Below are 25177 nucleotides of genomic sequence, written 5' to 3'. Positions count from 1 at the left end.
AGAAATTGCACAAACTCGTGAAAGGTTATTTTTATGGTTTATTGTCCTCTTAACAAAATATGAATCCATCAGCAGTATTAGGGTCCATGCATGGCCGGGCCGCCAGAAAACGTGGAGAGATGGCATTTACCACAACACTTTTCAATCACCATTTTTGATTTAGTTTAATAAAATATATCAACGCAAAACGTTAAAAAGAGGGGGAAAGTGCTGTATTTTAGACTGATTTGCCTCATGATTTGTCAACTCGACAAGTTCTCTATCCTTCACGCTGGAGTGCTGCTACAGGCTCTTTGCTCTTAACCAATCACCTTCACAGAAATCGCAGGTCACGCGGACTGGGCACAACGCACAAAGTTATGGTAGTCTCCACTGTCCTCTGGTATTTATTTAACAAGCCTGATAACACGTCACACCAGACAGACAAGCAAAAACTCTTCCATAAATGTATCAGCCTATACACTTAAACATTAGCGATATGACATGTTGTATTGCATGGAAACAATATAATTTTTCAGTCAGATCAACTGTAGGTTACTAATGGCTGCAGCTGCATAATCTATTTTGTTGAAGGAAGCGGCAACGTTGTGTATTATTAGTCAATTTGTTTGTGTGAAAATGTGAATTGGATCAAATGTGGTTTATATTCCAAATGGACTGACTAGACTACCTAAACTTTTTCAATCCAGAATGATTAACTGGAATTAATCGATAAACCTAACAGACTGAGTAAATGTTTAATTAGACCTAGAGTTGCATAGGGCGGAACTACATGATGTAACGAACCCACATACAGAAAGCTTTGTACAATCATGTTGCTTTCTCTGTGTATGGGAAACAACCCTAGTCCTTCTTTAAAATATAACTAATATGTAAAGTACAAGATTGCTGCAGTTTGATAGTGTTTTCATCTTCCCCAATGACATTCGTCTTTTTAAACCATGTGACCTGATTATAAAAACTCTGGTCCCATCATAGCCCATATTAAACCTTTTTACAACAGATTAATCACGTCATACCGTATAAAGTCCCGAGTTTTACCTGGTTAGGTTACCAGAACAGGAAAGACTACAGCCCCAGAATTATTTTTCGCCACTACACTCTAGGACGTGGTGTTACCTCTGTTGCACAGGAGTGAGTGCGCAACATGTTGACAAAACAAAAATGTATTTGGCCTCACAAAAATGTTTCTCAGTTAATTTTCTCAGTAAAACAAACTAGTTAAGAATACCGGATTTCCACTGTAGCCTAATCAAAATCGTTTTCCCGTTTCTCGTCGGTCATGGGGGATGTAAAATATGCCACATTGCATGGACTCTGAAACGCTATGTTTAAAAAGCGCGAATCAATCTGAGGTGCGCCTGCGCAGCCTGGCCCTGGGGACAAGGTTACAAAAATGCCCTACTGCTGCGAACGCGCTTAAATTGTATAAACCATCAGTATTCCTCGAGCACGACGTGAATAAAAACCCCCCGCGGAAACGTGTGTTTGTCTTCCGCGTGTCTTCTATTGGGACAGTAGGGGATATTCGGGTGCGCATTGCACACAGAGCGAATTTTACTTCGCTCTGCCGGCTAGCCATCATACACCCTTATTTTTGAGAATAGTTGTGAATTGACTGCAAGAAACTCCCTGGGGCCAAGGATTTCATAGTAGCCTACACCGACTGTGGATTTTGTGACATTGGCATACAATGACAACTTCCACCCGTACAATGACAGGTAGGGAATACTGCGCGCTCTGTGCAGTGCGTGGAGTTATAGTTGGAGTTCAAAGAGGTTGCTATATTGCCTACTGCAGAATACAGTGCCTACCCTTGTATTGCCATTTGATCATGTTAATTTAATGTTATACCATAATCTGAGTGGCATAGTTAGAAACAAGTCATTATTTGGTTTTCTCTGTGTAATACATAGCTGCGTAATTATTTGTTGTTGTATTCATATTTGGAACCTCTGTGAGACATGTTTGCATATCTGAAGTGTACATTACTTTCCACAGGCATATATATTATGCACTGTTGCATGCAAGATCTGTCTCACCTTGTAAGCATAGAAAGGATTATAGAGGACCATGAATGGTGGACAATGCTTGACCTTGATGGACACAAACTTGGCTACTTTTTTCATTTGTGATTGACCAGCCTGTGAACAGAACAACATGCTCTCTGCCCCTCCAGGATTTACAGATAGAAATGCATTGCTGCACAGCAAACCCACCATTTATATTTACTGCAATATTTGCTAGTCCTTCATAGGAATACTTTTTTTGTGCCCAGGCTTTGTTGCTAGGTACTTGAGTGTTATTCAATGTCTCCTTTTTGTTAAAGGGGCAATCTGGGATTGTTACATAGATTTGAGGACTTTTGAGTTAATGGCATGTAGCCATTGCTTCATGAAGAATATTACTTTTAAATGCCTCATGAGTTTAGGTTAACTGTTTTACCCTAGCAGAACCCAAAATAGAATCTTGTTTGTAAACAATGTTATTCTAAACAAAACCTATATGGTTTCATAACTATCATTTTGATATCATTAACGGTCAGTCCTTGCATCCATGGCTCTGTTTATGTTTACATTTCTCCAGCCCCAACCCTCAGCTGTTTACCAGTTGTTTTTCCAATCCCAGATTGCCCCTTTAAACATTTCCACTTGGCTTCCTCCTGACTCCCTGTGATAGCTATATAAACATTTGTTTGGAATAACAACCTTATTTACTGGGCTTTTTTGGTGTTTTATTTCAGAATTGTGTCTAATCAAGCACAGCGTTTCAACTCTAGATGAGTAGGACTTTGGCCTCGTGCCTTCTCACACGGCTGGAGGTGTATGTTTATTCCCTGTTGTGCGTTAATGCTTACATGCATAGATCCAGACTGTTTGAATGAGTGGGCTTTTGCTTGTCTTCTCAGATCCTTTGGATTTCACTGATCCCCAGGTTCTGGGCTATATGCTGGTTCCTCACCGGAACTTCAACCTGATCAATGGGGTCCACTCTCCCGACGAGGTCGACCAGATCCAGAACTTGGAGATCCGAGACTCAGACATATTCGCCGTCACTTATCCCAAGTCAGGTGAGTACTGGAGACAGCACGGATATACTTACCTAGAATACCCAGATGTTTACCGCTTTTAAAACATGCCTGCATAGCTCTTTTCATTTCTTCCTATAAGGTCCTCTAACACAGTTTATCAGCTCAACTGAGTAGATCTCGTTCAGTGAGTTTACTTTGCTTATCTGTTAGTGGGCTCTGTTCTCGACCTATATCAGTCCAGCAGCCCAGATAAGTGAAAGAAATGTCCTAGTTTTTAAGCCAAAAACTGGTATTTTCGCAAATCTCCCTGCGCAGAACCTTGCCTGCATATATTAAGTGGAATGCTGCATGCCCAGTTATTCTCCCCTTGGCTGAAAACAATGGTTAAACCAGGCTAGATTAAAGTGTAACAGACACCATGTCCCATAAGCACCGTATCAGGGCAGGAGTAGCAAGTGACGGTAGGCAATGTCCACATTCAAATACACTATATAAACTATGTATGTGGACACCCCTTCAAATGAGTGGATTTGGCTGTTTCAGCCACACCCGTTGCTGACAGGTGTATAAAACCGAGCACACAGCCATGCAACCGTCATAGACAAACATTGGCAGTAGAATGGCCTTACTGAGGAGCTCAGTGACTTTCAACGTGGCACCGTCATAGGATGCCACCTTTCCAACAAGTCAGTTCGTCAAATTTCTGCCCTGCTAGAGTTGCTGGTGCTGTTATTGTGAAGTGGAAATGTCTGGGAGCAACAACGGCTCAGCTGCGAAGTAGTAGGCCACACAAGCTCACAGAATGGGACCGCCGGGTGCTGAAGCACGTAGCACGTAGAAATCGTCTGTCCTCGGTTGCAACACTCACTACCGAGTCCCAAACTGCCTCTAGAAGCAACATCGGCACAAACTGTTCGTCGGGAGCGACATGAAATGAGTTTCCATGGCCGAGTAGTGGCACACAAGCCTAAAATCACCATGCGCAATGCCAAGCGTCGGCTTGAGTGGTGTAAAGCTTGCCGCCATTGGACTCTGGATTAGTGCAAACACGTTCTCTGGAGTTATGAATCACGCTTCACCGTCTGGCAGTCCGAATCTGGGTTTGGCGGATGCCAGGAGACCACTTTCTGCCCCAATGCATAGTGCCAACTAAGGTTTGGTGGAGGAGGAATAATGGTATTGGGCTGTTTTTCATGGTTTGGGCCAGGCTTAGTTCCAGTGAAAGGAAATCTTAATGCTACAGCATACAATACATTTCAGCATGACAATGCCCCTGTGCAAAAAGCGAGGTCCATACAGAAATTGTTTGACGAGATCGGTGTGGAAGAACTTGACTGGCCTGCACAGAGCCCTGACCTCAACCCCAACGATCACCTTTGGGATGAATTGGAACGCCGACTGCAAGCCAGGCCTAATTGGCCAACATCAGTGCCCAACCTCACTAAGGCTCTTGTGGCTGAATGAATGCAAGTTCCCGCAGCAATGTTCCAACATCTAGTGGAAAGCCTTCCCAGAAGAGTGGAGGCTGTTATAGCAGCAAAAGGGGACCAACTCCAAATTAATGCCCCATGATTTTGGAATGAGATGTTCGACGAGCAGGTGTCCACATACTTCTGGTCATGTAGTGTAGAATCCCTGAGAAACAAAAGTTCACATTTCCCCCCATCAAAATAACCCCTGAATTGTCAGTAAAACAGTGTGTGGGTGTTATCAAATCAAGGTAGTGCAGTGAGGTGAAAGGGCCAAGCTATCCAGTATTGTACATTGTATGGTAGGACTGACTTGCCATATTGTCCCTGCATGGACAATTCATGTTTAAATTAAATTGAATTGAAATGACCTCTGGGTGACCTGCAGTGTCCGCTCTGCTGTGATTGACAGGGACGATCTGGATGCAGCAGATTCTGACTCTGATAGAAGCCAAAGGTGACGTCACTCCAAACACAGAGCATCTCAACGCACAGTGCGTCCCATGGATCGAGCTGATTGGCAGTGAGAAGGAGTTTAACGCCACCCTTTCCCCCAGGCTACGGGTCACCCACCTGCAGTACAAGTTCATGCCGCTCGCTGTCAGACAAAAGAGGGGAAAGGTCTGTGGAGTGCATGGATCATTTTGGTAACACTTGGGTATTATTCTGTGGTATTAGCACTTAGCATAATTAGCACTTTGGTACTGGTGTTAGCCTGCAGGTATAATGCTTTATTACTTATGTATGAGCCTTTATAATGCCTTAAGGATTTTAATATATTATATATCTCAATACTCTAAATGGTCGGTATACATGCTTATTATAAGTCTTAGAATGCATAATACCTGCAGGCTTTAAATGTTACCCGAAGTCTATCACTATTCGTCATTACCTTCAGGATTACTTTCATTAAAGTATTACTACTGATATTGATATAGTTTTTTATAGTCAATCTATTGATATGCAGTATGACCTTGCTTCCCTAAGGTGATCTATGTGGCCAGAAACCCTAAGGATGTTCTCGTGTCCTATTACCACTTCCACAAATATGCAGCCATGCTGGAGACGCCGAAGGACTTCAATGATTTCTTTGAGAAATTCATGGAAGGGAAAGGTAAGACGAATGTGAGCCGTTGGTCCTGTTAAGGACTATGCATTTCGTACATGATGTGCAAAGCGAAGTATTTTTTCTATGGGGAGCTGGCACCAGCCAACAACGCTTTAATTGTGATTATTTTTAAATTAATGATGTCGAAAGCCTTCTAAACACTTTTGCCTGTAGTATCCTTAGGTTCAGCTGTGCTTTCATGGTGGTAGGCTGTGTATGAAGTATCCATTTGAGTCTTTGCTGTGTGTGTTGCAGTTTTTGGGAACTGTTGGTTTGAGCACATCAAGACCTGGTACGCTAATAGAGACAACATGAACTTCCTGTACATCACATATGAAGAGATGATCAAGGTACCAACAGTGGCAAAACCTACCTGTCCATCTACTTGTCCATCCTGTCCTGTACTCGGAGTTGGCTTGTGAGTTTACATGAGTCTCAAAGCATAAACGGTGTGTGTGTGTTGCAGGACCTGCGCTCCGTGGTGGAGAGGATGTGCAGGTTTCTAGGGAAGGATTTGACAGAGGAGCAGATGGCCAGTGTGGTGGAACACAGCACCTTTAGAACCATGAAACAGAACCCACAGGCTAACTATAAGACGATGCCCGACTCCCTGCTTGACCACAACAAGGGCACATTTATGAGGAAAGGTATGCACGTCACACCTTGTAAGTCATAATATAACGTGATAACAGAATGGTCGCCTGTGTCCTTAGCAATACACTTTGGTATGAGGATTTTTTTTGTGTGTGATTCAGAGAGACCATTGCACAAGCTGCATATTATTTCAGCCTTACTCAAGCCAAGGGCAATCACAAAGGGCTTACAGTACTATACTTGTAACACCAGGCCCCCACACATTTACACTGAACCAATGTTCCAATAGATATACAACCATCTGGATTATAATTTGTGCAAACCTAAAGGACAATTTAAATTGATAATTTCTCTTAAAGGGAAATTCGCCACTTTTCAGCCTCATATTAATGATCTCTAGAACCATACCAGTGTCTACATATGTGAAAACGGCGCGTTAAAAAGCTAAGGTCCTATTGTTCTTTTATCTGTCACATCACAGGGTAGGATTAAAAGTAAGAAACTGTGATTTACAATAAGTTTCTAGCCAGAGGGAGGGTATTTTCTTGCTCCCCACGTCACCACGAATCTCAGTGTTTGATGTTATCGGGTAGAACTTTCTAACTTTAGATGTTTTTATACGAAATGTAGAAATGTGCCATTTTCACATATGTACACGTATTGTGCTGGAGATAATTAAAATGACGTTGAAAAGTGGTGGAATTGCCCTTTAATACTCTTTTACATTATTGACTGATTTCCATCTACACTCTGACAGGGACCATTGGGGACTGGAAGAACCATTTCACTGTTGCACAGAGTGAGAGATTTGATAGTGTCTTCCAGGAGAAGATGAGGGACCTGCCCCTCTCCTTTACGTGGGACATCAATAGTGCCACGTGATGAAATCATAGTCACGTCTTTCAGGGATTTTTTTAAGTCCTTGGGCGGCCCCCCTAAGCATTTTTTGGGGGTCACCTAAGTCCAAACAGTGTAAAAATAACAGCTTTTTTTTTCAGGATGGAAAAACGCTTTCAGAGTGAACTTAAATGACCTGTATTTTTTTATTTTTCCACAGCATTGTTGAATACTTGTTTATAATGTACAGAATGTGGCATTTATCCCTTACATAATAGAATCTTTGAGAACGAACAGTCACCTAAATAAAAGCTTGACAGTCAGGGACAATTGAAAAATCCCCAAACAATTAATTTAGCAGTACAGATTTTGTTTGAGCAAAAGAACACAGAATTAGCCATCGCAAAATCCATAGAATTGCAGGAAATTTGCTTTAATACTGAAAATGTTTCTCGGCTCCATGGCAGAATATGTTGAATCACAGGGAATGTGCTTTTAAAACGGCAAATGAGGACCTCTAAAATGTTTTCTAAAATTCAGACCTCTGCACGCCCACCACTTAAGCCCATTATTGATCCAGAAAAAACCCTGCCTTAGAGTTACAAGTTACCCTAGATAACTTAATAAGCTATACCGAACAAAAATGTTTCATGAGTTGAAATAAAAGATACCAGAAATTTTCCATAGGCACAAAAAGCTTATTTCTCTTAAATTTCGTACACAAATGTGTTTACATCCCTTTTGGTGAGCATTTTCCCTTAATCTAATCTATCCACCGGTCTCAAGTTGAGGGTGTGCAATTGGCATGCTGACTGCAGGAATGTCCACCAGAGGTGTTGAATGTTCATTTCTCTACCATAAGCCACCTCCCCCGTTTTAGAGAATTTGGCAGTACGTCCAACTGACCTCACAACCACAGACCACGTGTAACCACACCAGCCCAGGACCTCCACATCTGGCTTATTCACCTGTGGGATGGTCTGAGACCAGCCACCCGGACAGCTGATAAAACTGTGTTTACACAACCAAAGAATTTCTGCACAAACTGTCAGAAACCGTCTCGGGGAAGCTCATCTTTGTGCTCATTGTCCCAACCAGTGTCTTGACCTGAATGCAGTTTGGCGTCATAACCAACTTCAGTGGGAAAATGCTCACCTTTGATGGCCACTGGCACACTGGAGAAGTATGCTCGTCACAAATTAATCCCGGTTTCAAAAGTACTGGGCAGACAGCGTTTATGGCGTTGTGTGGGGTTTGCCGACGTGAACAGAGTGCCCCATGGCGGGGTTATGGTATGGGCAGGCATAAGCTTCGGCCAACAAACACAATTACATTTTATCGATGGCAATTTGAATGAAGAGATACCATTACGAGATCCTGAGGCCTATTGTCGTGCCATTCATCCACCGCCATCACCTCATTTTTCAGCATGATAATGCACAGCCCCATGTTGCAAGGAAGTTCACAATTCCTGGAAGCTGAAAATGTCCCAGTTCTTCCATGGCCTGCATACTCACCAGACATGTCACACATTGAGCAGGTTTGGGATGCTCTGGATCAACGTATGACAGCGTGTCCCAGTGGGCCAACATTCCAAAGGCCACAATCAACAGCCTGATCAACTCTATGCGAAGGAGATGTTGCTCTCCATGAGGCAAATGGTGATCATACCAGATCCTGACTGGTTTTCTGATCCACGCCCTTACCTTTTCTTTTGAAGGTATGTGACCAACAGATGCAAATCAATAGATTAGGGCCTAATGAATTTCAATTGACTGATTTCCTTATATGAACTGTAACTTAGTAAAATTGTTGCATTTAGGTTCACTGTAGTATCTATAAAACAATATGTCAATTGTTTTCTATTTGAAGGAGGGAAAAATAGTTTGGCAAGTGTACAGTAACTTCAAACGCTGTACCCACATGGTTTCAGTCGGTTTTGAATGTGTATATAAAAAAGTGTTTAAAGAATTGAAATATATAAAGAGCAATTGTCTTGACTCATTTTAGCTGTATGTGATTGAATAAGGAAACAGTGAATTCAAGGTTATGTTCCGCTGCCCTCTGTGGGCAAGTCAGGGTTTCTACAACTGCCTTGTGAATTCCAAGCCGGCAAGCACTTATTCCCTATTATCTAGATGAAGTGATGGCAATGTAAAGTCCTTAGTCTCCCACATCCAAGAAAAGTACTCAACACAATTCACAGAAATGCAAATTATAGATCTTTCATTCTCATTGAAAGCAAGTCTATGAAGCAGTAGATCTGTTCCATATGCACTATTTCTATGCTTCCTGTTTTAAGTTTAATTATTGCATCTTTCAGTTTTGTACACCAGTTTACGGAAGAGACATTTCACAGCAGTTTAGATGGTACAATGATTCTCTACACTATACTTGCTTGTCTTGTCACAAACTGAAATTAAGCAAACTAGAATTTTTGCGACCAGGAAATGGCGGAGATGTCTGCATAGTGCATCTTTAATGGCATCAGGGTATAAATCAATTCATTGACCAGGGCGTATAAATGCCTTGAGGTGATTCTGTGTTTACAGCCAACTGGAGTTATAGTTCATGTCTAGAACATAAATGTGGGTGTTACTGGATGTCTTTCTTCTCTGGGCCTGGTTACATACAGTGACTTCCCTTCCTGTGATGATCCCCTCCTGTTAGTATCGGTTGCGTTCAAAGTCATAAATATTAGTCGTGCTGCGCATCTCAGAAGAATTCTATATCACATTGATGTCGTTCCTGAGATGCTAAATACTTCTCCAGGCGTTGAGGGATCTGAATCTGTGCAACACAGCGTGACTGCAATAAAGATGATCTGGGACCGGACCTGGTTTCAAATACTATTTGAAATAATTTCAAATGCTTTCTTCTGGGCTTGATTTGCGCCTGTCAAGCACATGGAACCAATAAAATAGTCACAACACTGCAATCCCCACCGATCTGGCACTCCAGGCAGGCTAGAGCAAATGCTCAAAGTATTTTAAATAGTATTTGAAAACAGGTCTGCCTTTTCTTCTTCCTAGTTCAGTCCTCATCACTGCCCAGTGCCAGAGGGTCAAAGTCAGGGTCATCTTCATCCAGGTCGAGTTCCTCAAGGTCCTGGAAGAGGGACTCGTCCACTTCAACACTATTTCCAGCTGAACGGGAGGAAAGAGCAAAGTTATTGTACAACCTTTTACAGATCCCCCTCGCTAATCACCATACTGCTCTTAAATTAGACATGCACACACTACAGTTGTATCACTCCACTATACTTACAATCTTCCAGGAACTGTATATCTGATGTGTCAAGATTGTGATCGGTCTCAAATAGCTTTTTTCCTGGTAGAGAGAGGGGAGAAAAAAAAAAAGTGTTAATCATGTACAAATGCCAAGACGCTCAACCATTGAACCTTGTTTCAAATGGTGGGCTGGACCTCGCTTTACATGCACTGACAGCTACATTGGTATGTGTTCATATAAAGTCCTTCTGGGCAACCTCCCTCTACCTCTGTAGCATGCTCTCCTTCACCACTAGCAGTTACCAGACATGGTCTTCAAGGTGGTTGCTACTTAAAGTCCCCAGGGCCATTACCAAGTTAAGACTACCTTTTCCTACTGTGCACTAGATGCATGTAACTAACAATGTTCAGGAGGAGTGTAAATGTTTCCTGTAGGCCGGATCGTGTTTCACATTTTGTAAAACTGCTGCCGCTTTCTTGGCCAGGTCTCCCTGGCAAGAGACTCAATGGACTTTTCCTGGTTAAATAAAAGAAATGCAGAAACTTGAAGCACTTGGGTTTATGTTTTTACTGTACATGATGGCAGAGATGTAGCATCCATGTTAGGGTTGAATATTTTCCTGGTATTTTACAAAATGTTCCATCCTGAGAATAAATCACTTTTCTTCCGGTAACCCGGTATTTCCCGCCAAAACCATAAGTGCCATTCAAAAACATCAAAGCATATAAATAGGCCTGTCTGGATTTGTTTAGAGCTTTGATTGAAAATTCAAGCCTGATGAGCCATACATTAAAATACATTTAATGAGCAGCACGTGGCCTACAAAGTTGATTGAAATATAATAGGGTCTGTTTGTATAATTAGTAGGCTGACGCATATACCTTTTCATAATATATCCCCAAATGTTAACCTACCTACATTGTTGAAAGCGAGGAAGGAATGAATCAACAGTTAAATAAGTTATCATTCTGAAGACATCCTTGAATAATACAGGACTAGAATTAGATGCAGAAGGCTTTCACTTCTCTTCACAAAGATTGAATGGTTATGGGTCTGAACAAATAACTGCTATATCCTACTGGCATCACACATTGACTTATTTCAAACTACCCGTGAGTTTTATTGGCTGCTGTATTCAACTTTCAGCAAACAAGAGCTTGCGTCCCTCTTAAAATAATCTATTGGTATAAGAAATGCTATGAAAAATCATGTCCAGCAAGCTATTCTAGTCTAGCTTTTCCTGCATGGGAAAGGAGAGAGGCCAGCGGCGGACCCATGCATGCTTATTGCGCAAGAGACAGAGGCTATAAGTTAGATTATTATGCATAACCCATCATTAATTAGCTAAATATAAGGCTAATACTGCATTGAATTTATGACCTGAAAAAGGTAGGCTAGGACATTAGAACAGGATTATCTATTTTGGATGCAATTTGAATAGAGTTCATGGAGAGCGAGAGAGAGAGTGCACTGATTTAAAGCAATGATATTCAAGTGATAGGCTGTTTTAAAACCACAGCTGAAATAAAATTTAAAAAAATTGGGTGACCCCTGAAAACCAGATGTTGATGGGTAAATTAGAGCAGGTCTTTATTACTGTAGCATAGACTATGCTGCGACAAATGTAGGCCTACCGTTAGGATAATGACTTAAGTGTTCCACTCTGAAATTGTAAGATGGGGGAAATGTTTGATAATTATGAGAAGATAAAACCAGGATGGGGGTAGATCTGTTAGTATTGTAATACTATGATGTTATATTCTTTAGTAGGGATGTAAACAGAGTGAAGTTGTAGAGTAGATAATAGAAAATCATTAGAGGGTTTCAAACCAAGAGGGTCCCAACAGGGGAGGTGAAAGCCTTGAAGAATGTGACAACTTTTATGGTTCTTTGTGGTTAGTGGAAAAGTACTGGTTGTTTGAGAAGTGAGTGGTCTAAAGATAGGAATGTATGTGTGTATTATAAAAGGACTGAGTCCTCATTTTTTACTTGAGAGCCCTTATGAATAAAGATCTTTGAACCTTTTTTATAAAATCTGAGACGTTGCCCAATTATTACTGAATCAAGGGTCTTAGAAACCTCGTTGAATTGGTTAAAGATTAAATGCATTATTGGGATTAAAAATTCCCATAACACCTACCTATCACTAGAAGAAAATTGACCATGAGATGATTGGTCTACATGCATTGTGAACTGCGCTCCATACTGAGATGGGTTGTCTGTCCCCACACTGAGCACTGATGAGTTATCATACAGAGGCCATAGAGAAGCCAGATTTAGACTTTGCATATCATTTAATAGTTCCATTTCACGCCAAGCTGTTTATATTAAATTATTTATATGATGTACCAGTGTCTCACAGTTATTTATCCTGGGAAAAGGGAGTGGTTTTGGGCTGTAAATCCCAGTAAGTCTCAGTAACCAGGTTCCCACTATTCAACCCTAATCCAGATGGCTCTTGGTTGGGGATGAAGAGGGGTTTGGGGGGGGGTATACACATACCTGTGAGTTTAATCTTTCCAGCCTGCTGCTGCTCCTCCTCTTTCTGCCGTTTCCTCCTCAACTCAGCCATCTCCAGCTCAAACTTGGCTTTCCATGACAGGAAGTTCTCGATGGTGACTACTGTTCCTTGGAAGAGCACCTTCTCAGCCTCCTCCGCCGCCTCCTCTTTTCGCCTCTTCTCTTCCTCTCTTCTGTTTTTTATCTCGTCAACTAATTCATTCAGTTTGTCCTGAACTGCTGTAACTAGGGTGAATATCATCACCATTCCAAGGTTTTCCTCAGCCTAGAAAAATAAAAACACAGATGTAAGCCCTCTCATTGCCGAGTAAGGCTGAATAGACAGGCCGAGAGAGACAGACGGACAAACAAACATACAGAACCGCAGTAAGGCGAGGATGGTGGAACAGACAGACAGTAAGTAGGGCTGTTTGTAAAGCAAATAGCTGCCGATCTCACTCACGGTAATTGACCGTTTATTAACACATTTAGCATCTCCTGTCTTCCACACATAGCCTACAATCCACTGACGCAGACCTTTGGAACATCCACATTTTAAAAAGTATAATAAATCCATGTAATATAGCCTTCACCATCACAATAAATCCATTCATTTTAGACTGGTCTAAAGAAATATGATATGAAGAAAATGTAGTCTATTTCAGAAGAACAGAATAGCATACTCTGAGTTGTCCTTATGTTAGGCCCTGATCTGGCTATGCCATATGGCTGTGGGCTACACTAGTTAGTTTAGCATTTACTAAGAATCCCGTGGCATTATTTTATAGTATGAAGAATACAATTGAACAAAGCTCAATAAAAACGGGATATTTTCTCCAAATGATTTGACGGAGCGCGCACATGCGGCTATTCTGTGATGAGCGGTTAACAAAAGAAACAGGTACTCCTATATGCTTAATTTAGAGTTATTTATGTAACTAGTTGTGATACAAACGTTGGGCTACATGTTTAGATTTTGAATACATTCTAAAGCTGCATGACGCGACTAATGATGATTTGAAAAAAGTCGCATGAAAAGGCATGAGCTCCACTTTGTTTTTTGCGTAGGCTGTACACACACTTCAGTCTCTTTCACAATTTGACAAGCACTTGATAATGCCTCGAATTTCCCAGCTGCATCCTGTGTGGCCATAATGCCCCTAAAGAAATCCATGCCTTTTGGCTATTATACCCTTAGGCTGCATATAATAATTCACTTTTACCTGCTGCGTGCCGAAGCACCTCTTCGCTACAAGTGAAGACAGACACATCTGGGACGCAACTGCGCGCATCCTTATCAAATTCCGAGAAGCATATTGAAGATATTGGAACAACTGTCCACATTTACTTTTCGTCAGCCAACAAGATGAGTAGGCCTAGCAAACAGCAAAAGCACTAGCCTATATCAATCTACTATCCCCCATAGTACAAAAGTTGACCTATTCTGTGCGGGGAAATAAATATTCCAAACAAAGTCCGGGACAGTTGTAGGATGCAGTAGAGCCCAAATGAATACAACCACTAGTATATAAAAAAAATGTTTAGCTTAAAAAAGGCTATTTCTTCACATTATAAGCGCAGCAATGCACACGGCAAATGTTCCATTAGCATGAAAAAAAAACTCCCAAAAGTGAATACAAAAGCAATCATGCATGTAATACTTTTATTATAAAGGTGCATTTTTATGGTGAAAATGATCTTCCCCAAAACTGAAACTCATGCGTTGCGTATGTATGCCAGTTAGGTTCTACACCCGTTGTAAAGCAGATAAAAGGTCCTTCATTTTAAGTAGTTATTAAGGAGCCTTTTGGTCCTAGACTTGTCGCTCCGGGACCGCTTGCCGTCTATGACTTGAGTGACTGGAGTCTGACAATTTTATGGGCTTTCCTCTGACACAGCCTATTAGAGGTCCTGGATTACAGGAAGGTTGGCCCCAGTGATGTACTGGGCCGTACACACTACCCTCTGTAGCGCCTCACGGTCAGATGCCGAGCAGTTGCCATACCAGGCAGTGATGCAACCGGTCCGGATGCTCTCGACGGTGCAACTGTAGAACTTTGAGGATCTGGGGACCCATGCCAAATATTTTCAGTCTCCTGAGGGGGAAAAGGTTTTGTTGTTCCCTCTTCGACTGTCTTGGTGTATTTGGACCATGATAGATCGTTGGTGATGTGGATACCAAGGAACTTGAAACTCCCGACCCGCTCCACTACAGCCCCGTTGACATTAATGGAGGCCTGTTCAGCCCACCTTTTCCTGTAGTCCACGATCAGCTCTTTTGTCTTCCTCACATTGAGGGAGAGGTTGTTGTCCTGGCACCACACGGCCAGTTCTTTGACCTCCTCCCTATAGGCTGTCTCATCTTTGTCAGTGATCAGGCCTACCACTGTTGTGTCGTCAGCAAACTTAATGGTGGTGTTGGAGTCGTCATTGGCCATGCAGTCGTGGGTGAATAGGGAGTACAGGAGGGGACTAAGTACACACTCCTGAGGGGCGCCAGTGTTGAGGATCAGTGTGGCAGATGTGTTGTTACCTACCCGTACCACCTGGGAGCGGCCCGTGAGGAAGTCCAGGATCCAGTTGCAGAGAGAGGTCTTTGGTCCCAGGGTCCTTAGCTTAGTGATGAGCTTTGTGGGCACTATGGTGTTGAATGCTGAGCTGTAGTCAAAGAACAGAATTCTCACATAGGTTTTGTCCAGGTGGGAAAGGGCAGTGTGGAGTGTGATTGCGTCATCTGTTGGGGCGGTATGCGAATTGGTGTGGGTCTAGGGTATCCGGGAGGATGCTGTTTGTGAGCCATGACTAGCCTTTCATGGCTACACACGTGAGTGCAAAGGGGCGGTAATCATTTAAGCAGGTTACCTTCTCTTTCTTGGGCACGGGGACTATGGTGGTCTGCTTGAAACATGTAGGCATTACAGACTCAGTCAGGGAGAGGTTTAAATGTCAGTGAAGACACTTGCCAGTTGGTCCGTGCATGCTTTGAGTATATGTCCTGGTAATCTATCCGGCCCCGCAGCTTTGTGAATGTTGACCTGTTTAAAGGTCTTGCTCACGTCGGCTACCGAGAGCGTTATCACAGTCATCCAGAACAGTTGGTGCTCTCGTGCATGCTTCAGTGTTGCTTGCCACGAAGTGAGCAAAAAAAGGCATTGAACTCGTCTGGTAGACTCGCGCCACTGGGCAGCTCGCATCTGGGTATCCTTTTGTAGTTTTCAAGCCCTGCCACATACAACGAGCGTCAGAGCCGGTGTAATAGGATTCAATCTTAATCCTGTATTGACGCTTTGCTTGTTTGATGGTTCGTCTGAGGGCTTAGCGCGATTTCTTATAAGCGTCCAAATCAGTGACCCGCTTCTTGAAAGCCGCAGCTCTAGCCTTTAGCTCGTTGCGGATGTTGCCTGTAATCCATCTGGTTGGGATATGTACGTATGGTCATGACGTCGTCGATGCACTTATTGATGAAGCCGATAACTGAGGTGGTATACTCCTCAATGCCATTGGATGAATCCCGGAACATATTCCAGTCTGTGCTAGCAAAACAGTCCTGTAGCGTTGCATCCGCGTCATCTAACCACTTCCATATTGAGTGAGTCAATGGTACTTCCTGCTTTAGTTTTTGCTTGTAAGCAGGAATGAGGAGGATAGAAGTATGGTCAGATTTGCCAAATGGAGGGCTGGGGAGAGCTTTGTATGCATCTCTGTGTGTGGAGTAAAGGTGGTCTAGAGTTTTTTTTTTTTTCCCTCTGCTTGCACATGTGACATGCTGGTAAAAATTTGGTAAAACTAATTGAGGTTTGCCTGCATTGAAGTCCTGGGCCACTAGGAGCACCGCTTCTGGGTGAGCATTTCCTTGTTGGCTTATGGCCTTATAGAGTTGGTTAAGTGCGGTCTTAGTGCCAGCATCGGTCTGTGGTGTAAATAGACAGCTTCGAATAATATAGATGAGAACTCTTGGTAGATAGAGTACCTTATGATAAGCTGTAAGCCACACTAACTTAGGCGAGCAATACCTCGAGACTTCTTTAATATTAGACATCGCGCACCAGCTGTTATTGACAAAAAGACACCCACCCCTCGTCTTACCAGACGTAGCTTCTCTGTTCTGCCAGTGCATTGAAAATCCCTCCAGCTCTATATTATCCGTGTCGTTGTTCAGCCACGACTCAGTGAAACATATGATATTACAGTTCTTAATGTCACGGATAATCGTAAGTTATCAATTTTATTTTCCAATGATTGCATGTTAGCAAGTGCAATTGATGGCAGTGGGAGTTTATTCGCTTGCCTACGGATTCTCAAAAGGCAGCCCGATCAGCGTCCTCTTTTCTTCACACAAATGTCTGGGATCTGGGCCTGTTCCGGGAGAGTAGTATATCTTTCTCGTCAGACTCCTTAAAGGAAAAAGCTTCTTCCAGTTCGTGGTGAGTAATCCCAGTTCTGATGTCCAGAAGTTATTTTTCAGTCATAAGAGACAGTAGCAGCAACATTATGTACAAAATAAGTTACAAATAAAATAGCACAATTGGTTACGGGCATGTAAAACGTCAGCCATCTTACCACATCATTCACAAGTGATAATATCTCATTCACAAGTGATAATATCTCATTCACAAGTGATAATATCTCATTCACAAGTGATACTATCATTCACAAGTGATACTATCATTCACAAGTGATACTATCATTCACAAGTGATACTATCATTCACAAGTGATATGCTAATATTGTCACCCATCACACTATTCTTGATTTAATCTAGTGTTAACATATACTAAATAATATATGTGAAATTTGTTTTGGAATGGACCATTATGCACCTGTCTCGAAACAGGGGCAGCATGTCATCTATGCTAATGGAGGACGCTTTTCCCGTGGTTGATTTTCATGCCACCCAGGTAGGCTATACTCCTGTTTTAAAGAGAAGCAATGTGCTTAATATTAAGAAGGTTGAGAAATAAATATAGTAGGCCTAGCCTATAGAAAGCTAATGGGATCCTCTATTTAAGAGGCCATCACTGTTTTCTCATGCAATTGCATAGCCTATAGAAATGTTGCGCACCATGAGCTCATGGGGTCTCATGAAGTGTTTGATTTGATTTCCGATTACATTGATGTCAGAGTGATTTGAGGGACAATAGAGTGCTGAGTACCAGGCAGTTAGCAAGTTTGATAAGCTGCTAATGACCATGAGCAGCATCAGAGCTTGGAGAAGCCTAATTACAGTGACTAAACGGTGTGTAACAGACCTGCTGCTGCAGTAAGGTGAGGATGCCCTCTGCGTCTGAATCCTCCAGGTTCTCCTGGGAGTAGATCTCCCACAGTGGCACCTCATCTGGATACTTCTCCACATAGGTGAACTGTAGTGTCACTTCAACCGCTACAATAACACAGAAGCATTAGGTTGACAAATAAACAAACAATAATATAATAAAACGATTGCCAGGTCCCAGATCCGTAAATTCTTTAATTAGCCAACTCGACTGACTTGTCATGTCATATGGGACCAGGCTAGTGTAGTCCAACAGAGCTACACAAGACTCGGGCAAGAGAGTGATAGGTTAGGTTACTGCTTACTTTCATCGTTTTCCCCTGCGTCCGATGTCACAGTGATGGTGAAGCTGGTGGGCACCTCTGATAGCACTACAGGAGGGCCAAAACAAATATTAAAGTCAGCACAGCAGTCACATCATTGTCATGCAAATTAACGAAAAGCAAACAGTTCGAACAGAAAGTGGATCCCGTTGCTCTAAAATAATTTCGCTATTGAAAAGTGGAAGATGTTAACCATGATCAACTCACCTACTGGAGAGCCTGAATGGTAAGATGTGTGGCACTGTCAGTGCAGTTGAGTTTGTTGAACTAGCTAACTAACTTTGAGTGTGTGGTGATCGAGGGCGTTTCACTATGTGATCGTTAGCTAAGACAATTTCTCCTAGATGTTCAGGGTTGTTGGCTTGCTAACTAGCTAGCCAGCTAAATTGGCACCACACTGCTAACCTGAGTTAGCTAGCTAGCGTTCTCCAGCTTGGAAACCAACCGAGACAGACTCGCAGAAAACTCACCTGTAAACGAGTCCGGGTAAATTGACTCTATAGCTTCCAGCTCGTTTCGCTGCTCCTCGGCGTAATCTGTCATTTTCTTCTACTATGGTCCATCAATGAGCTAGCAAAGTTATCCAACCGGGCACAGACGTGTGCGTGCTCGAAGCAGAAGGGCCCACCAAAGATTTTTATAAAACCGAGATAGACCACAGCTTGTCGTTTCCAATAGGAACAAATTAGTCATAGTGGGCAGAACCAAGCATGCGCTAGCGATATCCTATTGGCGCGTTCTAGTATATTTTTGCCAATTTCCGTTAGGGAACGCCTACTCTGTGAAGTGCACGTGTGCCATACCTCAATTCGCCTTTGCACTCCTAAACAGCGTGATTTTGTAAAACAAAGGGCGAAGTCTACAATACTTAATCCGTTCTGTTCATAACATATTCTAGTTTTGGGAACAGAAAACTGCATTGAGATCAAATGTTTAATTGATGAGAAGATTTGCAAAATGTCGGCCAAAATACATCTCGTTCCATCTTCTCCCACTGCGCGCCAGTGGGCTTCCTCTCACTACTACATTTGGTAGTGAGTGGAAACGCCAACCGGATGCTTCACATTTATGCATCCACTGAAATATCTGTCCGTGGGCCCACTGTTGATCGACTACATCGGCAATCCTTTTTAGTTCTCACTCTGAATCGCAGAAGGTTGGTTTGACAAAGTTTACTAATCGAATGACTAATTATGCAATTATATCTATTAAATACGGATACATTTTCTGTTCAAACATCTTAGGTTATTATCTACTCATTAGTATTATTCGTTCTGTATCATGTATGACATTTTTTATACTTTTCTTCAATATATTATTTTAGTCTAGTAAATTCTTAAAGGACCATCGACATTGGCCTTTTCCTTCATACTGTAGTCATTGGCCTTTTTGCAATTGGTTTGCTCAAATCCTGCATCCTCTCTCCTCCATCCTCTGCAGTGGTGTAGTGGAGGGTATACGCTGTATTACCATATACACACTTATTTTTCAGTGGGCATTGGGTATACAAAGTAATGGAGGGATACGCCGTATCAATTAATAAAACGGATGGAACAGATCAGAATGTTTAGCTTATAATGTTGATAAACTATTATTTCTTCATATTTTAGTTGCAGCAATGTGCACACAGCAGTAAGGCCTACACGCAAATGTTCCTAAATGCAATTTGCAGGAAAACACCTTTATTAAATGCGCACATGTGTAACAGTATAGCTTCTGTCCCTCTCCTCGCCCCAACCTGGGCTTGAACCAGGGACCCTCTGCACACATCAACAACTGACACCCCACGACTAGGATAATGCCTTTGGCTGCTAGACAATGAAAGAAAGTTGAAAGAAAACCAACAGAACAGCAGAACGCATATGAGGAAGTCTTTATAAAATGATTGCCTCCATGTTTCTATGGTGGGATTTTGGCTATAGGCTACTTGAAGAAAGGTAAGACCTGCTTCATAATATGAAGTAAAATGTCCAGGTTTCAAACAATTAAGGAACAGGAAAAATATAGCAATGCTAATGATAGGCCTAACTCTCTTCTGGTAGATGGAAAGGCTTTCCCAAAAACTAGCTACAAAGTAGCCAATGCCTACCTGACAGAATGATATCATGATTATTTGCATCAATCCAGTGGTCATTTGTTTTGCAAACTCCATCTCATGTGCTACAGAAACAAGCTAGCCAAACAGTGCTAGGTGCCTGCACACTTGAATTAAAGGGTAACTACACTCAGAAATAAAAAATGATTACATTTTTCCCAAGCCTTAAAACTGGTCTCATGATGTGTCTCAGCCTCCAGTATTTATGCTGCAGTAGTTTATGTGTCGGGGGCCTAGGGTCAGTCTGTTACATCTGGAGTATTTCTCTTGTCTTATCCGGTGTCCTGTGTGTATTTAAATATGCTCTCTCTAATTCTCTCTTTCTCTCTTTCTGTCTTTCTCTCAGAGGACCTGAGCCCTAGGACCATGCCTCAGGACTACCTGGTATGATGACTCCTTGCTGTCCCCAGTCCACCTGGCCGTGCTGCTGCTCCAGTTTCAACTGTTCTGCCTGCGGCTATGGAACCCTGACCTGTTCACCGGACGTGCTTGTTGCACCCTCAACAACTACTATGATTATTATTATTTGACCATGCTGGTCATTTATGAACATTTTAACATTTTAACATCTTGACCATGTTCTGTTATAATATCCACCCTGCACAGCCAGAAGAGGACTGGCCACCCCTCATAGCCTGGTTCCTCTCTAGGTTTCTTCCTAGGTTTTTGGCCTTTCTAGGGAGTTTTTCCTAGGGAGTTTTTCCTAGCCACCGTGCTTCTTTCACATGCTTTGCTTGCTGTTTGGGGTTTTAGGCTGGGTTTCTGTACAGCACTTTGAGAATATCAGCTGATGTACGAAGGGCTATATAAAAAAATTAATTTGATTTAATTGGTTTAAGCATTGTTATGGACTTAGAACATCAAATGTTGTGGTTTTTCTATTACAAAAATATGACTTTTCACAGAAACCTGTGAATTTATGATTCAGTTGACAGCCTAATTTATCTGTTTCAATAGTAGGCCTATTATTAGCCTACATGCACAGTACAGCTTGGGTTGGCCTGACTGTGAAAGACCAATATGGGATTTATAATTTAGGAAATTTGGGACAAAATTTGAGTATACCACCTCTATACCACTGGTCCTCTGTCCCCTCCGTTTAAAAAAAGTCAAAGGTAATCGAGGAGAGGAGAGGAGGCAAGGAGAGGGAACGTGAACGGAAATGTGCTTGTTTGAAATGAGACAGTCCTTCTCCACTGCACGTCATCAGGCAAATTGTGTTTACAGCGGTGGAATCGTAAAATAAATGTGTAAAGTGATAAAAACAAATGTAGCTAGCTGTGCAAGCCATTTTAAAGATAAAAGGATAAGTAGCATATCGTTTTTAAATGTTTACATGCTTTTGTCCTTTGAGAAAACAATAGCTGATTCAAAGGGATTGTGGCAGATTTCAAAACTCTTCCGCGAAGGACTACAGATAGGATACACGACTAACCTCCGACGAAAGGTGGCTATCGAGAAGGGGAGGACACTCTTCCATTTGCTTACTAATGAATTGGCACTCTCCTCGACCACTCAACCACTTATCGGTTTCCAGGTCACAGAGGATGGAGGAAAGAGGATGGACTTTTAACCAAATGAGAAAGGCCATTGTGAAAGTGTGTGTGTGTGTGTGTGTGTGTGTGTGTGTGTGTGTGTGTGTGTGTGTGTGTGTGTGTGTGTGTGTGTGTGTGTGTGTGTGTGTGTGTGTGTGTGTGTGAGAGAGAGAGAGAGATGCACCATCGAGAGCAGCTCCAAGGTCCTCTAGAGGCCGCTATTATTTGACGTCAGGATAATAATAGTGCCCTCTAGGGACCTTGGAGCTGCATCGAGAGCATCATGACTGACTGCATCACTGCCTGCTACGGCAGCTGCACCGCCCTCGACCGTGGGTCTACAGAGGGTGGTGAAAACTGCCCAGTCCATAACTGGGGGCAAGCTCCTAGCCCTACAGGAAATTTACACCAAGCGGTGTCTGAGGAAAGCCTGGAAGATTGCCAGAGACTTCAGCCACCCCAGACATGGACTGTTTACTCCCTTACCGCCTGGCATGCGGTACAAGAGCATCAGAGACAGTTTCTACCTCATGGCCATAAGACTGTTGAACAGCTAACCCCTGGCTGCCATCCACCTGCACCTTAAGACTATTTGCACAGAATCTCTGCATTCCCACTTCCACTTCTCTCTCCCTCTCACACACACACACAGGGGCGAAAATCTTATATCAACTTTGGAGGGGACAATTACATTAAATTTTCTCAAGAGCAATTCCTGAGGGGGACACCAAAAGTAATGCTGTAACACATAGCCTACGTTGTAATATGGTAAATGTATATTGAGGAACCAAGGAAATAAGGTGTTTGCCGTACTCCTAACTACCGGTACCCAAAACTACACAACTAATCACAACAGCAATACCATTGCCTTTAACAAATCTTAGTTCAGTCACCAGTTTAAGTTGAGAGTGGGGTATCCATGGCATTTTCCAATTATGTTCCTATTTTACTAGTCAAAAAAATTGAGAACCTTTCATAATGTTGCCAAACAAAGACTCAACAAACTTACCTGAGACTCCCTGTCTCTGCCAGTCTGTCCCTGCATATCTGTCCCCAACTCTGCTGTCTGTGTGCCATCTGTTGCCTGCTCTGCCTAATGACATCATTGTGAAACATTTCCATTAGTATTTCACTTCTTTCTTATGAACATTTTATCAACTAGTCTTTGAGATATTAGGCTATTAGGGTTCTTACTTTGCGTTTTGGTATACTGAAAAATACTCTGATGTCCGTCTTTTTTCTGCCATTTTTCTACCTGGCTGGCTGGCTACACACACACACACACACACACACACACACACACACACACACACACACACACACACACACACACACACACACACACACACACAGTGTGCAGGTTATTTACAGTAGGAGATGGGCTTCTACCATCTTATCTTCTATCATTCTATATGGGCTTCGATCTAAAAGGTAGCTAGCAAATGTGAAACGGATTGCAGTGACAAGAGTTGACAGCTGTATGAGTTCACCATTTACACAACATATGCTGCAACCTTTTGTCATTTTAATCGTTTGTTTCATATTGGCCAGCTTCCAACAATAGCTGAATTTGCAAAGCTAGCGAGGCACCAATTCCGTTTCAGTGGTGTTTGCTATAATCTTTGCTACCCGGGTTAAATAAAGGTGAAATAAAATAAATAAATAAAAGTTCCCTTGCGACAATTTAGCTTTTGCAACAAGACCATTAAATATATTTAAGACAATCGTAGAACAGAGTGTAGTTCTGTTCAGTTTGGACTTCAGTTTATCACTAACCTTATCACAGGGACTTTGAAGCACTAATTTACAGTAGATACGAACCCTCTGTTACCTTGCCAACTAAGGAACTGGCAGTGGATCAAACCATTGTGAGGCAAAGGGTGGGGGGGCGCAATCTTTTGAAACTTAAAAACGAGCTATTAAGTGTCTATAATCAGCACAATTGCGTATTAGAAATATTATTTAAATTAGATAGTTATGTTTACAGTGATATATTGGGGGGGACAAATCATATTTTTCCCAGGATGGGGGGGTCGTGTCCCCCCCGTCCCCCCTGGGATTTCCGCCCCTGCACACACACACACACACACACACACACACACACACACACACCTATTTATTATTTACCGCTCTACCTTGCTCCTAACTAGTCACTATTCACTTACTACTTGTAGGGGCAGCAGGTGTTGGGCCAGTAACTGAAAAGTTGCTAGATCGAATCCCCGAGCTGACAAAGTAAACATGTCTTTCTGCCCCTGAACAAGGCAGTTAACCCACTGTTCCTAGGCCATTATTTACAATGATGGCCTAGGAACAGTGGGTTAACAGTGGGTTAATAGTGACTGCCATCATTGTAAATAAGAATTTGTTCTTAACTGACTTGCCTTTTTAAATAAAGGTAAAAAAATATTTAAATATAACAGTACACTGACATAATATATATATATGTTTTACTTATTTTTTTAACTACTTTTTTATTACTGACATAGTATTTTGGAGTGCTGTAGTGTTACCGCTCATTTTATTATTTCTACAATGTTGAGGAAGCTCGCAAGTAAGCATTTCATTTCACCGTTTATCCTGTATCCTGTGCATATGACGAATAAAATATGATTTGAGTGTGTGTGAATTTTTTTTTGATTTATGACAATCAATTTTTACCTTTACATTATCTTCCTACACATTCACTGTAAACTGAATTAAATATACAAATACACAAAGTATGTTCATCTCCATTATCATTAATTCAAAAGTAAGATTATTTAAAAGTTGAGGGTCAGTTTCCAGGACCCAGATTAAACCTATTCCTTAAAAAAGAACTGAGCAATCAACTGAAACTAAGTGCTTTTTAGTCCAAGACTAGGTTTTTCTACATCAATGAAACTGGTCCTTACTGTTCAAACTACATTTTGAACAATTACAACATTCAGTGAAAAAAAATCAACATTCTTTACATACCCTTCAAATAAATTGAAAGCAAACATTTTTTACATAAAAACTTAGCATGGGTGCTGCTCAAATAAAAAGTTACACTCACTATGCAGTGCGAAGGTGCCCACAGCCAAAACACATGACATTATCAACTGTATCAAACAATGTGGGCTTCTTTGACAGACAATAAATTCTCAGATATTCCAGTGAATCACATACAGTACCAGTCAAAATTTGGGCACACCTACTCAT

At 42.0% G+C, this 25177-nt stretch overlaps 2 protein-coding genes across 2 annotated transcripts; one reads left to right on the top strand and one right to left on the bottom strand.

Annotated features, from left to right (window-relative positions):
• The first annotated feature begins 1266 nt into the window (after nt 1–1266).
• LOC106579313 (amine sulfotransferase) lies at nt 1267–9039 on the top strand. The gene is made up of 7 exons (XM_014159130.2): nt 1267–1721; nt 2909–3070; nt 4913–5121; nt 5488–5614; nt 5864–5958; nt 6075–6255; nt 6960–9039. The coding sequence occupies exons 1-7, from the start codon at nt 1694–1696 to the stop codon at nt 7082–7084; spliced, it is 927 nt and encodes a 308-aa protein (XP_014014605.2). The 5' UTR covers nt 1267–1693; the 3' UTR covers nt 7085–9039.
• Nucleotides 9040–9490: 451 nt separating this feature from the next.
• rwdd1 (RWD domain containing 1) lies at nt 9491–19057 on the bottom strand. The gene is made up of 6 exons (XM_014159151.2): nt 18835–19057; nt 18347–18412; nt 18019–18149; nt 12773–13055; nt 10307–10369; nt 9491–10185 (listed from the first exon to the last, which is right to left on the bottom strand). The coding sequence occupies exons 1-6, from the start codon at nt 18905–18907 to the stop codon at nt 10073–10075; spliced, it is 729 nt and encodes a 242-aa protein (XP_014014626.1). The 5' UTR covers nt 18908–19057; the 3' UTR covers nt 9491–10072.
• Between the last annotated feature and the right edge of the window lie 6120 nt (nt 19058–25177).

Source organism: Salmo salar, chromosome ssa02, assembly GCF_905237065.1.
Source record: "Salmo salar chromosome ssa02, Ssal_v3.1, whole genome shotgun sequence".
Taxonomy (NCBI): domain Eukaryota; kingdom Metazoa; phylum Chordata; class Actinopteri; order Salmoniformes; family Salmonidae; genus Salmo; species Salmo salar.
Note: the sequence above shows the minus strand (reverse complement) of the source record. Positions and strands in the feature narration are given on the sequence as shown.